This window comes from Myotis myotis, unplaced genomic scaffold (genome assembly GCF_014108235.1).
Source record: "Myotis myotis isolate mMyoMyo1 unplaced genomic scaffold, mMyoMyo1.p scaffold_m19_p_8, whole genome shotgun sequence".
NCBI lineage: Eukaryota > Metazoa > Chordata > Mammalia > Chiroptera > Vespertilionidae > Myotis > Myotis myotis.
Genome location: NW_023416390.1, coordinates 55761742 through 55778441, shown reverse-complemented (window position 1 = coordinate 55778441; position 16700 = coordinate 55761742). Strand labels below are relative to the sequence as shown.

Below are 16700 nucleotides of genomic sequence, written 5' to 3'. Positions count from 1 at the left end.
TTGTGGTATTTAGACCCAATGTCAAATATTCTATCCCATTGTCAAACTATGTACCTGATTTTCTTAATGTATACCCCAAGCCAATGCTATAAAACCACAACATTAGTAGAAGTGTAATTCTGTTCTCACTCATCCCATATGCATAGTACAGACACAAAGTAAGTACTGGAGATGCAGTTGGGAATGTGATCATTTTTAGTCTGGAACTGCTAGGAGGGAGAGTAGAGAAAGACTTATTTTTCACCATTTAACTCTCCGCTTGGTGGTAAAGACATTTTAATAGCAGAGAGGAGACATAAAAAATGTTTCATATTCATACGTTACGCTTAGTGCATTAATGATAATTTTGTATATTAATACACATATACTTTGAAGGACTATTCTTTTATAGCTTGATAAGCAAGTAGTTCATAAAAAGTATAAATATAAATAGAGAAAAATCAGCAGATTTACAACTTACTTTCGTAAATTATACCTAACATGACCCATGACGCCATATAATTAAAGTGCAGAAGTTGCTCAAGAACAAAGTTATTCTCTTTTTCATCTCGAATACTCAGAATATGCGATTTTGGATCTGTTAAATAGAAAAATAGTCAATAATTTAAACAATAATTTATCTAGAATACTTTATTTGATTTAGAAAATGTTATTTCCCAGTTTAATATACCCCTAACTTAAACAATAGCAGAAAATAAGAAAGACATGTCAATTAAAACTGTCTCGTTGTACTAAAATGAATAGGTAAAGAAGCTTTAAAACATTTGATGATCAATAAGGTCTTATGGACTAGTGACAATCTAGTAGAGGAGTAGAGTATTTAAAACTAATTCACGTCACCTTTCCCCATTTAAAGCTTATTTTGAGTTGTACAATTCCACCTGTATTTATGCTGGATACATTGTCAAGTACTATAATAAATAAAACCTCTTGGATGGGTTCTAAGACAGAGCTTCCTTTGTCTTAGCGATCACTCTTACATTAGGGTTAAAAAAAGTTTTTATTTCCCATAGTGTGTTCCTCAGGGAATTAATAGGAGTTCCTCAGAAAAGAGCTACATGGATGAAAACTTTGCAAACACTGGTTAAACAAGTCAACTAGTTCATTTGTGCCAGTATTTCTTACAATATATGCAAATGCACATTTGATCATCTGTAACAGGAAGCGATGGTGTTTCTTAACCTTGTTCTTTTTCTAAGGATCCTCTTGTGTAGAACACTTCTCAAGACCAGTGTTCAACATAGCAGTTTTTGGGGGTGTGGGGAGGGTAATGGCTTGGTATTTCCCATAGGCACTTTCTGCAAAATTCATAGGTCCACTGTTGAGAAGTTCCAAATCCCCAGTGGATGGCATAGGAAATATCTGAAACGTCTTCAAAGTGTGAAATATGTATTTTTTTAAAGCAGAGCTGCTTCTTTGTGGCTTATCTAAGCTTCTGACCACTCAAATAAACTTTTCATTTTGCCCACAGTCCCCTCTATATAGTGATATTTCTTTCCCTTGTGAAGTAGAACCCATTTTGTTTACACCTGTAAAGCCAGACTAGTTCTCTGATGAATGAATAAAGAAAGAGGCAACTGCTATACCTTCCACTTTAATTAAAAACAAATTAATGTAGAAATTAGAAGATGAATACTTTTGAGATCTTGTTACTAGTGCTAATTAGAAATATTTATAACACAGGCAAGATTTAAAGAAAATGAGCATAATGCAATATATAATGGCCATATAATATACTTACTCAGTTGTTGGCATCTAGAATGAATATCATCTTTTGTTACTGCTGTGTATCTGTTCTTTGCTATCATGAAATTGTAGCAATAGTTCTGATATGGTATCCATGGAGTATTTAAAACAGGAGATGGACAACGAACACTATTAATTGGCTTGACCTCTTTCTTAGTCTCATCTAGAAAGAAAAAATTAATGGTCTGAATATTAATTTCAGATATAAATGCTAAATCCTATGTATAGTAATTGGACTTGATTAGTAGGAAATATTCAGGAAGCGAAGAAATACTAGCCTGGTGATGCTTGTTCTATTTACATTCAATATCATGTGAACTTCTAACGAGCTTTCTTTAGGAAAGAAATTATTTAACGCAGTAATTTCCTTTCCCCTGCTGTGCAGTGAGTGGAAGAATGTAAAAAAACGAGGTGCTAGTGGGTTAACTGTAGTTTCTGTCTTCCTCCATCTCCAAACTTCAACTACAAAAGGCCGCCTCATAGAAACTATACAAACATAATAAAAGACACTTAACTATAACTTTGAGGGTTCATCTTCAAGTGTCTGGTTACTGATATCTTTTCTAATTTTAAAGGAACATTTAATGAAATACGTGATGTACTAAGTAAGTCATTGCTTTAACAAAAGCAAACAGAAATAGTTTAAAACCTGACATCTAGAAAACCTAATTACGGCTTTCCCCCCCCATTCTGTGAAAAGGCCATACATTCAAGAAGATGCAAGTATAGACATGCTCTACTCAAAGCCCATAGAACTGCTTAGGTGTGCAGTAGAGAGACCTGCCAGTCTCTCCCAGCTTATAACCAGTCCCTCTGTCTGAGAAGGAGTGTCTTTTTCGTACCCCAAACCCACACATGGGGACCCCTGGCCGTTGCAAGACCACTTTCCTCTGAGTGAGCTAGAGATTGCATACCTGACTCAGCCAAGTCCTTCAGATTCCCTCTAAGAAACTGAAAAGTGGTATTCAGGGACAGTCACCTCCAGTGATGGGGACAGGTGAGAGCTGCAGAGCCGCCACGGGTCAACATGTGCACAGAGAAGCAGAAAGCAGGTAAAGAGAGGAGTGCAGGTTCACAGAGAGAAGCAGAAAGGATAGGTAGAGGATGGCATCTGTTTCTGATTTCCAATCCTCACAAGGCTTAGCTCTATCCCCATTTTTCAAGGATCTAAAATTCTTTTTTTTGGTTTAAACTAGCTTGAGCTCATTGCTGTTACTTACAACCAAATGAATCTTAACAGTGAGTCATAGAAGAAATTGTAGCTGATGATACGAATTGTAAAAGGATTACTACAAATATACAATTTTCTGTAAGACTATAAGCAGCAAATATGTGCAAATGAGGCCAATGGGGATTTAAAATTAAAAGGACAATTACCATTGTCAGCTGATAAAGATAAAACATGTCTAAAAATAAAAAAATAAAAAATAAATATTAATGACGGAATATTTAATATATAGTAATTTTTGAATACATTATTTTCACAACAAATTTTGTTGTTAAAAGAACATGATTGTGCCCAGTCAGCGTGGCTAAGTGGTTGAGCATCGACCTATGAACCAGGAGGTCACGGTTCAATTCCCGGTCAGGGCACATGCCTGGGGTTGTGGGCTCCATCCCCAGTGTGGGGCATGCAGGAGACAGCCAATCAATGATTCTCTCTCATCATTGATGTTTCTGTCTCTCTCTCCCTCTCCCTTCCTCTCTGAAGTCAATAAAAATATATTTAAAAAAATAAGAACATGATTGTAATTTTCTTACAATTTCAAAACCAGATTTTACAAAACCACACCCGTCATGAGACTAATCATAATTTGAGAAATGAAATATCTGAATTTAGCATACTTCCTGGATAGTAGCAAATAGCACCAGGCTGGTGGTCATCGCATTCGGATGTTTTCCAGAATCCATCAGTATCTAAAAACACACAGTCCTCCAGCTGCTCATTGTTTTCAGCCCAGCGACTAAACTGAAGATGTTTCCCATCTGACCAAATGTAGTTGAGTTCATCCTGCAAAGAACGAAAACACATTTCAAGTGACAACTTCATGTAATCCCCTTTTGTATTGCTTTGGCCCTCATGGTCCATCTAATGACTTTTAATTTTATCTTGTATTTAACACACACTCACATAGCACTTACTATGTGTCCAGGACTGGTTTAAGTGCTTTGCAAATGTTAACTTATTTAATCCTCATAGCCATAGGAGATAGGTACTATTATACCTATTTTACAGATGAGGACACTGAAGGCATGTAGAGTGCACAAAGTCACGTAGAACATAAACTGCAGTGCTGCTATTCTCATCCAGGTTGGCAGGTCCTGGCATCCATGGTCTGAATTATTACACTATGCTGCCTCACACATCATTGGCATTGTTGGTTGTTGGAAATCAGAAAAGTTAGAGACAACATGTAGTCGTGGAGAGAACATGGGCTTCAGAGCTAAGCACACCTGGTTTTGAATTCTGGTTTGGTCACTTATTAGTTCTTGATTGTGAGTTTACCTCGCCAAGTTTTCATCCCCTCAGCTATTAAATGGATGTGACACTGAACCTCCTGGATGGAATTAATGGCATAACACATGTAAAAAACCTACCTCAGTGGCTAGCTGGGACACACAGAAAGCGACATACATGTTAGCTCCCTCCCTCCTAACCCCTCAGACCATGTGGATGTCATGCCAGTGTTTCCACACTTGTCTTTGGAGACACACTTCCTTATCACTATATTCTTTTTTTTTTTTAATATATTTTTTATTGATTAAGATATTACATATGTGTCCTTGTCCCCACGTTACCCTCTACCCCCCACCCCCCCCACCCCCGCTCATGCCCTCACCCCCCCGTTGTCCATGTCCATTGATTAGGCCTATATGCTTGCATATAAGTCCTTTGGTTGATCTTTCCCCCTTACCCCCACCCTCCCCTACCTTCCCTCCAAGTCCCGACAGTCCAATCAATGCCTCTCCGTCTCTGGATCAGTCCTTGTTCATCAGCTTATGTTGTTCATTATATTCCACAAATGAGTGAGATCATGTGGTATTTATCCGCTCTCCAGTTCCATCCATGCTGTGGCAAATGGTAAGAGTTCCTTTTTCTTCTTCCTCTTCTTAAAGAATACCTTTCAGCATTTCATATAATGCTGGTTTGGTGGTGATGAACTCCTTTAGCTTTTTCTTATCTGTGAAGCTCTTTATCTGACCTTCTATTCTGAATGATAGCTTTGCTGGATAAAGTAATCTTGGTTGCAGGTTCTTGCTATTCATCACTTTGAATATTTCTTGCCAGTCTCTTCTGGCCTGCATGGTTTCTGTTGAGAAATCAGCTGACAGTCGTATGGGTACTCCCTTGTAGGTAACTGACTGTCTTTCTCTTGCTGCTTTTAAGATTCTCTCTTTATCTTTTGCTCTTGGCATTTTAATTATGATGTGTCTTGGTGTGGTCCTCCTTGGATTCCTTTTGTTTGGGGTTCTCTGCGCTTCCTGGACTTGTAAGTCCATTTCTTTTACCAGGTAGGGGAAGTTTTCTGTCATTATTTCTTCAAAAAGGTTTTCAATATCTTGCCCTCTCTCTCCTTCTGGTACCCCTATAATTCTGATGTTGGTACGCTTGAAGTTGTCCCAGAGGTTCCTTACACTATCTTCATATTTTTGGAATCTCTTTTCTTTTTTCTTTTTCGGTTGGGTATTTTTTGTTTCTTTGTATTTCAAATCTTTGACTTGATTCTTGGGATCCTCTTTTCTGCTGCTGGATCTCTGTAAATTATTCTTTATTTCAGTCAGTGTATGCTTAATTTCTAGTTGGTCCTTTTTCATGTCCTCCATGGTCTCCCTATACTTATTGAGGGATTCATTAAATTTATCGGCGGTTTCCATAAAATTCTTGAAAAACCTTATAAACGTGGCCTTGAACTCTATATCCAATCGTTTGCTTTCCTCCATTTCTGCCATTTGTGACCTGTTTCTTTGTCTCCGCATTTTGGCAGCTTCCCTGTGTTGATAGAGTGGCCCTGTGCGCCAGGTGTCCTGTAGGGCCCAGTAGCTCAGCCTCCCCAGTTACCTGGGGTGGACACTCTTGGTGCACTCTTGGTGCCTTGGTTGTTGTAGAATCACTGGGAGGAATTGACCTCCAGGCCAATTGGCTGTGAGAATCAGCTGTGTCTAAAGTGGGAGAACTTCTGTGCTGAAGACACCCTTCTGGGGCAAGACTTGCTTCAGTGGGGCTTTGGTGCTCACTGAGTCTGCTCCCTGAGTGTGTCCCTTATGGGTCTGAGGAGTTGCAGTCTGGATGGACCCCCTCTGACCACTGGGTACAGTGGCTCCTGGATCTAAGGAGGTGCTAATTCAGCCTCTGCCTGAGGCCACACAGCAGGAGCCACGAAGAGGCTCAGCTGTGAAGCAATGCAAGCCGCTGCGGGGCCTTGGGCCTTCTCTTGGAAGTTCAGGGTCTGCCTGGTTCGGCTGCAGTTAGGTACATTCACATGCAAAAGCCTCTGCCGCAGCCTGGGTGGGGCGGGGTCTCAGGGAGTCAAAGGGCGGAGAAAGCAGCCATGGCCGATTCTCCACCCGGAGTCGCGCGTCTCAGTGTCCCGATAGCGGCTGCAAGCACCTCTGAGGGAAAGCCACCCTCAAGTTCGCTCGCTGCTGGACAGACCAGCCTCTCCCCGTATGAGCCCTGGGTCCCCAGAGACTTCCCGGAACCGGAGTTCAGAGCAGTCGGGAGTTTGTGATTCAAAAAGACAGCCGCGTCCTCAGGTGCTACCCCCTTTCCTCGCGCGCGTGCCGTACCTCTGCACTTCACCTCCGCAGCGCCTCTGGCTCTCAGCGTGCTTTTCTTTCCTTCTAGTTGTAGAATTTACACTCAGCCAGCCTTCCTGTTGTTCTGGATGATGTTTGCTCAGTCCTTTGCGGTAATTTTCAATTGTTGTGTGAGGCGACAATTTCCCGGTGTTTACCTATGCCGCCATCTTAGTTGCTCTCCTTATCACTATATTCTACTGTGCACTTTAAGTCTGTGAACACCTGTCATTACATCCTGACCAGGGCCTGGCCACTCAGCTATCTTGAGGAAGGCTTTACAGAGTAGGCACAGAAGTCTAGGAGATGGATTGTGGGGTAGAGTTCTGTCTGAGCTTCCCCATGGTGCTGCCAGAGCCGAGGCCTCACACAGGGACTCATGGAGCGAAGCTTTCCCGAGGCCCAAGGTTAATTTTGTATCACTGGCTTATTTGGAATACTGGGCAAAGGCCACACACAGTCTCCTTAGTGAACCCAAAATAGCAAACATGGTTAAGCCTCAATACCACCAATGTTTCATTCTGAGCTGTTCTCCACCAGAGTTCTAGTTGTCACTTGTGTTAAGTTAACCCCCAGGCCACGTGGCTTCAGAGGTAGCCCTCTGGCCACGTGACTGTACTTGTATGACCCTGGATTCCACCCCCTTGCTGCACTCCCAACTAACCCAGGACCCGGGCCTCTGAAACTTGTAATCCTCATAGGTTAATCATCTCACACACTCCATCTCTTTAATGAATACTAAATCTCTTTACTAAGACTATACATAGCTGTTACTAAATTCTTTTTAAATATATATATATATTTAATCTTTAAATTCTTTATTAGTTAAGGAATTACAAATGTGTCCTCATCCCCCCCCATTAAGCCCCCCCTCCCCCCCAACTCATGCTCTCATCCCCCTGTTGTCCATGCCCATTGGTTTGGCTTATATGCATGCATGCAAGTCCTTTGGTTAATCTCTTCCCCTTACCCTCACCCTCCCCTACTTTCCCTCTAGGGATTAATAGTCTGATTGCTGTTTCTCTGTCTTTGGATCTGTCCCTGTTCATCAGTCTATGTTGTTCTCTATAATTCACAAATGAGTGAGATCATGTGGTATTTATCTTTCTCTGACTGGCTTATTTCACTTAGCATAATGCTCTCCAGTTCCATCCAAGCTGTGTAGCAGGATACAAAATTAATGACAAGAAATCTAAGGCATTTCTTTACACCAATAGTGAACTTACAGAAAGGAAGACTAAAAAAGCAATCCCATTTACCATCGCACCAAAAAAATTAAGATACCTAGGAATAAACTTAACTAAGGAGGTAAAAGACTTATATGTGAAAAACTACAGTACACTGAAAAAAGAGATAGAGGAAGACGTAAACAGATGGAAGAACATACCGAGTTCATGGATTGGTAGAATCAACATCATCAAAATGTCCATACTACCCAAAGCAATCTATAGATTCAATGCACTTCCCATTAAATTACCAACGGCATATTTCACAGATCTAGAACGAACGTTCCAAAAATTCATCTGGAATAAAAAAAGACCTTGAATAGCTGCAGCAATCCTGAGAAAGAAGAACAAAGTAGGTGGGATCTCAATACCAGATATCAAGCTGTATTACAAAGCCACTGTTCTTAAAACAGCTTGGTACTGGCACAAGAACAGACATATAGATCAATGGAATAGAATAGAGAACCCAGAAATTGACCCAAAGCACTATGTCCAATTAATATTCGACAAAGGAGGCAAGAGCATACAATGGAGTCAAGACAGTCTCTTCAATAAATGGTGTTGGGAAAATTGGACAGATACATGCAAAAAGATGAAACTAGACCACCAACTCACACCATACACAAAAATAAACTCAAAATGGATAAAAGACTTAAACGTAAGATGGGAAAAATACTAGAGGAATCCATAGGCAGCGAAATAGCAAACATATGTCGAAGGAATTTCTTCTCTGATAATGCTCCTAGGGCAATGGAAACTAAAGAGAAAATAAACAAATGGGACTACATTAAAATAAAAAGCTTTTGCACAGCAAAGGCAACCATCAACAAAACAACAAGAAGACCCACTGCATGGGAGAACATATTTGCCAATGATATCACCGATAAGGGTTTAATCTCCAACATTTACAAGGAACTCATGAAACTTAATAATAGGAAGATAAACAATCCAATCAACAAATGGGCAATGGGCCTAGATAGACACTTTTCGAAAGAGGACATACAGAGGGCCGAAAGACATATGAAAACATGCTCAAAGTCACTAATTATACGAGAGATGCAAATCAAAATGACTATGTGGTATCACCTCACACCTGTCAGAATGGCTATCATCAACAAATCAACAAACAACAAGTGTTGGAGAGGATGTGGCGAAAAAGGAACCCTTCTGCACTGCTGGTGGGAATGCAGACTGGTGCAGCCACTATGGAGAACAGTATGGAGCTTCCTCAAAAAACTAAAAATGGAACTCCCATTTGACCCAGTGATCCCACTTCTAGGAATATATCCCAAGAAGCCAGAAACACCAATCAGAAAGGATATATGCACCCCTATCTTCATAGCAGCACAATTCACCATAGCTAAGATTTGGAAACAGCCTAAGTGCCCATCAGCAGATGAGTGGATTAAAAAACTGTGGTACATCTACACAATGGAATACTATGCTGCAGTAAAAAAGAAGGAACTCTTGCCTTTTGCAAAAAATATATTTTTATTATTGATTCAGAGAGGAAGGGGGAGGGAGAGAGAGGTAGAAACATCAATGATGAGAGAGAATCACTCTTTGGCTGCCTCCTGCATTTAGATGCCCTGACTGGGAACTGTGACCTTCTGGTTCATAGGTCAATGCCCAACCATTGAGCCATGTCAGCCAGGCTCTGTTTACTAAATTCTTGACCTGTTTTTTAAAAGAGAATAATTTCCTTCCAGCACTCACAAGGGAATGCTGTTTGTTTTTCCATTTTCAAACCCCAGAGGGCTATGAGAATGGGGTAGTATTTTTATCTCCTTCAGTCATTTCCTTTGAGGTTTATGCCTCTCTTACCACTGCCAACTCCCAGATTCCTTGTCTCTGTCTGACATTCACTATGGATCCCGCCCATCTGCTCCTTGCTGACATTCACTAAGGAGGTGCCCCAGGCCTTGCTCCAACCCCTGGCCCTCCCACTGACTTAGGGAAATCTATGTTCACATGGGTGATTCTCCCAGTTCCCAAGTTTCCTTGACATTCTCTACTTGTACGTACTTTTACTGCCACATACTCGAGTGACCTACTGCCACAGTCACACTCTGGACTTTACATTTCCCAGAACTGCTGCACTGCAGATGCTGCAAACATGCCTTAGTTCAGGCCAACAGCATTTTCTGCATGAATTTCCACAAGAAACTCTAGTCTCTTATCTCTAGACTACTCACTTCCTCCCCCACCTTCTCCCAGAATAATTTTTCTTAACTAAAAATCTGATATTGTTGTTACCACATTTAAAATCCTTCAATACCTTCACATTGCTTTCAATGTAAAGTTTTATTTATTTATACCCTCCCCTGCTGTCCCAAAGATTTAAGGCGGCTTATGAAGATACATACTAAACAGCTACATGAAATTAGTTAAAAAAACAAAACAAAACAGTAACAGGGACACAGAGAAATATAGGTAAAGACTGAAAAATAGTATAAGAAACAAGACGTGGGGGAAAAAGCTACAAAACAATATGATCGAAATTATCTTAAAAATAAATACATGTACATATAAAAATAACTTGAAGGATATATACCCAATGATTAAACCATATTTATCACTAGGCACTGGGATTATAGTTGATTTAAATATTTTCTTTTAATTTACTAGAACTTAATAAATTTTCCATAGTGATAATATTGCTTTTGTTTCAGAAGTTCAAAGTGATTGAAACCAGAAAATATAATAACTTATTACCAGCCTCACAAGAGACACAGGGATGGGTTTCATATGGTAACAAACACCAAAGAGAAAGAAAAGCAATATTATGAAGAAAATGATGCTGTGAGGTCTGGGAAAGCAGTTTAAATGTAGCTTGACTAGGGGCTACATTTTAAAATATCCCTCCCAGCAGGTGTGGCTCAGTGAATTGAGTGTCATCTCATGCACCAAGAGGTCACCGGTTCATTCCCAATCAGGGCACATGCCTGGTTTTCGGGCTCAATAACCAGTAGGGGGCTTGTAGGAAAGCAGCCGATCAATGTTTCTCATCAATGTTTCTATCTCTCTCTCTTCTCCCTTCCTCTCTCTCTAAAATCAATAAAAACATATTTAAAAAAATATATAAAATATCCAGTCTTGCCCTGGTCGGTGTTGCTCAGTGGTTAGAATGTCGGCCTGCACACCAAAGGATCACAGATACATGGTCAAGGGCATGTACCTGGATTGCAGGTTCGACCCTGGTCCTGGTCAGGACATGTGTGGGAGGCAACCAGACACATAGATGTCTGTCTGTCTGTCTGTCTGTCTGTCTCTCTCTCTCTTTCTCTCTCCCTTCCATTCTCTCTAAAAATCAGTAGGAAAAATATCCTCAGGTGAGGACTAATAAAATAAAATATCCAGAGTCTTAGAGAAACTCTTCTTTAAGCAATTCCTAAATACTGCTTCTTTTCAATGAGTGTCTGGTAACTGCTGGTGATAATGAATCCAAAGTTTGTCAAAGATAATGGTTACTTCTGAGTCTATTCTCCAGTTCAGCTCTGGGTTTGTGTTAGGACTGAATTGTCTTTGATCACATTATCTCCAAGCAGCCCTAAAGCCATCTTGATATACTGAGGGTCATCCTAAGGTGTACATAACTTAGGTTTGCTTCATAAGGCAATGGACTCACTTGCTCTCCTACTCTGCCCATTACCCACACTCTGAGAGTAGTTTAGGAATACCGGTCTAGGCGACTTTTATCTAACTAGGGCTTCACCAGTCATGCACTATGCAGATGCAGGGGGCAAAGTTCACATCACAATCTTTGTAAATGGCACCTCCTATGCACTGCATAATGTATGCAGCCTTATACTCCAGCCCTATATCTTCCCCTTACAATACATCTCAGTGGGCAGAGTATCAAAGTATTGCACAGTAGGCCAAGAAAAGAAACAAAATGGCCTATAATGCTGAGAGGAATACTACAGCTTAAAAAAAAATCTCTATTAATTATAACCCAAAGCTTCAGTAGCATAAATACTCCCATTTGTATGCAGTTTAGTGTTGGGAATGGATAGGAAACTAGCATTCCTTGCTGGGCTATGAAATGAATGAGAACTACCCGAGACATTGACCTGGAATCATGGCTTAAGATGTGGCAAAACACTATTCCTTCTTAGAGTGTCTTCATTTCATTCTGCTGATTCCAAAAGGGATAGGAAGGACTCGTCAGCGCCATCCGTAGGACTTCTATACACCCAGCCCCATCCGGTTTTGTAATCCTATCCCTCCTCTCTTCTCTTTGCTGGCTGAGGAGACATAGCAGCTCCTGATTCCAGCTCAGTTGTTCGTTGGAATAAGTTAAAGAAATGATCAGCTACATAGGCCCACTAGAACTTTTTCTTAATCTAAACAATAAAGCACCAGATCTTCCAACAGTGGAAAGACGACTGCCACTAAAAAACTATATACTTCATGAAATTCACCGCAGTAAGGTTTTATGATCTCTGGGTGTTTTGCGTGTTTTTTCTTTTTGTCTGATAAGAGACAGTGCATAATAAAAAATGCTGCAGTCCATCACCCGATCCTGGCAGTGGGGACTGAAAACTTACGTCTTCGCTGGAGAGTCCAATCCACAAGGAGGCGTTATGCTGGACCGCCTGCACGGTTAGGAACGCCTGCTGGTACGGGTCTGAGATGCTCACCAGGCGCATGCCGTGTTTCTGGCATTCCCACAGAGCCTCGGGCCACGTCAGCGTCTTCAGGATTATTTTGTACAGATTATCTAGGTACTTTACAGTCTCTGAAGTATTCTGCAAGGTCTGACTGCCTTCAACGTCTGTGTGTAAAAGAAAAAAGATACAATAACTACCCACTCTGTGAGTCATAGGACATTAAATTTTTTTTCCCCATAATAATGTACTTTAGATATTACTTATCTATCAGTTTATGTTAGATTTTGGGTGGGAGAGCTAGGTATGTCTTCCTGTATACCTTAGGTAAAATGTATGAGCTCCAACCTTTGTTTTCTAAAATCAGAAGAAAATTCTGTTTTAGCTGGCCCGATTTAGGAAGCAGAAAAGCTATAAGCAAAAGTAGCCTGTGAAAAGATTTCCACTTAGGTTCGTGTCAGATACTTGCTTTGTTTGAAATGCTTCAACAAGAGGGATTCATTTAGCAAACAGTTCTTCAGAAGATTACTTACTTGAGAGTATCACTACATAACAAAGTTAAAAAAAATCATCTGTTAAAAACTTACTGTGATTAATGAAAAAATTAATATATCTTAAAATATTTTTTTGAAAATATGGACAATTCCTATTTTTAAGTATATAGTTTAGTTTTATTTGGGGTATAGGAAGTGATAGTGATCCATTTATAAATGCTTCACATCCTTTTTTAGTACTAAATTTATCTGTGAATGTTTATACTGAACTAAATTTAAAACATTAAGTTTTTTCTCCCCCTTTTCCCATGATAGAAAGTAAAATCTAAAAAATGCCAGCATAGAAAGGAGAATAAAATTCAACCATAACTTATCATTAGACAATTCCTAATAACAAATCCCACCTGATAGTTAATCTTGATATTTAATTAAGTATGATGATAATACTTGAAAAAAAAATCACATTCCATTTGAGATTCCCTGACTCACTGAACCAATATGAATTTAGTCATGCTGACATTTTAAGAAAGCTATGTGATTACAAATTAATTTTAATTCATTTATAAGATTTTTGTTAAAAAAAAGGACTGTACATAGCTAACATCATAAAGTCCCACAGTTACGAGATAATAACCCATACCTGAGTATTTCTGACAGAGAGACAGAGTGTGGTGTTCACTGCAGGATGTGAAATTCCACGTTCCAGTTAAAGGTGACTTTCGGTGGTTGAGCATCAGGGCGCAGTGGTAGCGGGACTCTTCATCAAAAACCTAAACAAAAAGGCAAACAGAAACAAGCAGTCTTGAAACCAGCAGTCTGAAGACCCCAGCAAGAATGATCCCTGAGAAGGGTTCTAACATCACGTGGCTTTGTGAGTAGTTTCTTCAAACTTTCAGGGAAAGATAGTGCCTCAAACTGAGTCCTAATTCAAAACACAAAGGCAGAAAGCTACGGAGTTCATCTTAGGAAGCTCACATGATCAGAAAAAATATCTGACAATATGGCATAAAAAAACGCTATGGAAAAAAACACAAAAAACTCTATGAACAGAGATGAAAACATTCCCAGATAAAACCCTAACAAATCTAACTTGTTAGAATAGTACAATAATAATCCACTTTGAGCAACTAGATTTTTATGAGAAGATAATGATGGTTTAATATAACATCTATTAATTTATTATACCAACTGCCAATAGGCTAAATGGGAAAAACTATATGACAATTTCAATAGGTGCTAGAAACAAGTTTTAAAAAACTTAGTACTTATTTCTGAATAAAAATTCAAAATAAGCTAGTTATACAATAATATATCTTAAACAAAGAGACAACATCATATACATAATAAAACAGTGAAAGACTGCAGATAGGCCCATGAAAGTTTAGATTAAGTCTAGGAAGGTGTTTATTACCCTTGGTATTTACCATGGTTCTAGTACAGGGGTGGGCAAACTTTTTGACTTGAGGGCCACAATGGGTTCTTAAACTGGACCGGAGGGCCAGAACAAAAGCATGGATGGAGTGTTTGTGTGAACTAATATAAATTCAAAGTAAACATCATTACATAAAAGGGTACGGTATTTTTTTTTTTTTTTAGTTTTATTCATTTCAAACGGGCTGGATCCGGCCCGCGGGCCGTAGTTTGCCCACGGCTGTTCTAGTAGTTACACAATATGTAGTAAAGCATGAATTGTTATTTGAAAATTATGATTGTCTCATTAGGAAACATAAGGAAACCTAGTGAAAATCTCTGAGAAGTAATAAGGGCTTTTAGTAAGATTGATGCCTATGAAAACTATATATATAAAAGCCTAAGTGACTGTTATGACTGGTTGACCAAACGACCGGTCACTATGACGTGCACTGACCACCAGGGGGCAGATGCTCAAAGCAGGAGCTGCCCCCTGGTGGTCAGTGTGCTCCCACAGCCAACCTCCCGCAGTCCCTCCCCCTGATTGCCCTGATTGCCAGCCAGGCCAAGGAATCCCACCCGTGCATGAATTTGTGCACCGGGCCTCTAGTAAATATATAAAAATTCCAAACAATAGCTTTCCTACATATCAGTAAGAAAATCAAGAAAAAATTGCCATATCAATAGCAATAAGAAAGACAACTGTTATAAAAACTTCCTTGAGAGATATAAAGGAAGACTTGAATAGAGAGATATTATACTATATTCTTGAATTAGAAGAGTAATAAAAATATGTGAATTATCCCTCAAATATTGTCAGATTGTCCTCAGAATTTTTTATTTAATTGTTTTGATTGGAAATTGACTAAACCTACTTTGTCTGGAAGAATGGACAAGAATAGCTAAAAATATCTTAAAGGTAAATAATTAAAGATATCCAGTCCTATGAAATATTTTTAAATATGGCAAAATTAGAGTACTTAGATCTGTGAGATTGCTATATAAGAGTCTATCTCATATGCACATACACTTCATATATAACAAAGAAGGCATCCTATATCTCCTTTTAAAAAAATGTTTTTATTGATTTTTCAGAGAGAGGAAGGGAGAGGGAAAGAGAGATAGAAATATCAATAATGAGAATCATCGATCGGCTGCCTCCTGCACGGTCCCTACTGGGGACTGAGTCCGCAACCTGGGCATGTGTCCTGACCAGAAATCAAACCATGATCTCCTGGCTCATGGGTCGATGCTCAACCACTGAGCCACTCTGGCTGGGCCTATGTTGCTTTTAACAAATGGAAATAAATGCAATAAATAATGCTAGATAATTAGCTAGGATTAGGGAAAATGATTACATAGTCATTGTCTAGGATGTATTTCTGGAATTCAATTTTAAAGTTCATTTCTTAATCTTTGCTCTTTGTGCAAAAGGTGGTTTGTATCCAGCAAATAGGGAGGACAGAAGCTATGGGCAGCGATCTCATGATATAGGCAACTATTGTTAATATAATGCCTAATCTCCTTTTAGAGCTTCTTTACATTTAACTCTTAGGGGAAAAATGATCACTAATCACCAATTTTGTACTTTTTACCTCAGGAGACTGGTGTTGACAGTTTGAAATCCCAAAATATTAAGTAAAGCATTTATAATTGCTTCTGTTTGCAACTCACTACTTGACAGTTTTACATTATTGTGACATAAGGGATGTGGATCTGGTGCTATTGTGAAAAATGAGGGCATACACATGAAGGCTAGAGACGCTACTGTTGTTATTGTCCTTCTTCTTGTGACAGTCTTATTGAGATACAATTGACAGACGATATAATTCACCCACTGAAAGCATGAATCCCATAGGTTTTAGTATTCACAGGGTTGTACAACCATTACCCTCCAATCAATTTCAGAACATTTCACCTCCCTCAAAAGAAACCCCGTACCTTTTCACCATCACCCTCAATCCTTCTAGCCTCTATAGGCTCTGGCAACCACTAATCTACTTTATTGGCATTTCATATAAACGAACCCATATAACAGGCCCTTGTTCTTAATCCAATAATTTATGGAAGGCTCAAGATTTCATAGAGCCACATAGATTACTGATTCCAAAAAACTTACGTTTGTTGGTATTGCTAGCCTCCGACCCACCAAGAATGGGTGAAAGTTGCTGTACGTCAGCTCTCTGTTATCTATCCATTTAGTTATTCTTTCAAAGGCCGTCCAGCGCAAACCAATCCACAGAGCATCTTCCATATCCGGAAGCAACGATGTAATAAAATCTGTCAGAAAGAGATTTTTTTTAAAAGCATTTGACTTATTCAAAATAAAGATATACTAAAAATGTCAATGATTACCTCCTGCTTATCTATCATGATAGTCTTTTACCCACTCTCTACAAAAATAGCTTAATAAGATT

At 39.3% G+C, this 16700-nt stretch overlaps 1 protein-coding gene across 4 annotated transcripts in view; it reads right to left on the bottom strand.

Moving 5' to 3' along the window:
• The window catches only part of LOC118661065 (lymphocyte antigen 75-like), a 134377-nt gene that overhangs the window by 55471 nt on the left and 62206 nt on the right, over positions 1-16700 (bottom strand). For all 4 annotated transcript variants that reach the window (XM_036318591.1, XM_036318589.1, XM_036318590.1 and 1 more), the window contains 6 exons: positions 16403-16563; positions 13514-13643; positions 12320-12546; positions 3592-3757; positions 1742-1909; positions 461-577 (listed from right to left, as the gene is read on the bottom strand). In XM_036318591.1, coding sequence (XP_036174484.1) covers positions 461-577; positions 1742-1909; positions 3592-3757; positions 12320-12546; positions 13514-13643; positions 16403-16563 — 969 coding nt within the window. The remainder of the gene's footprint in view (positions 1-460; positions 578-1741; positions 1910-3591; positions 3758-12319; positions 12547-13513; positions 13644-16402; positions 16564-16700) is intronic.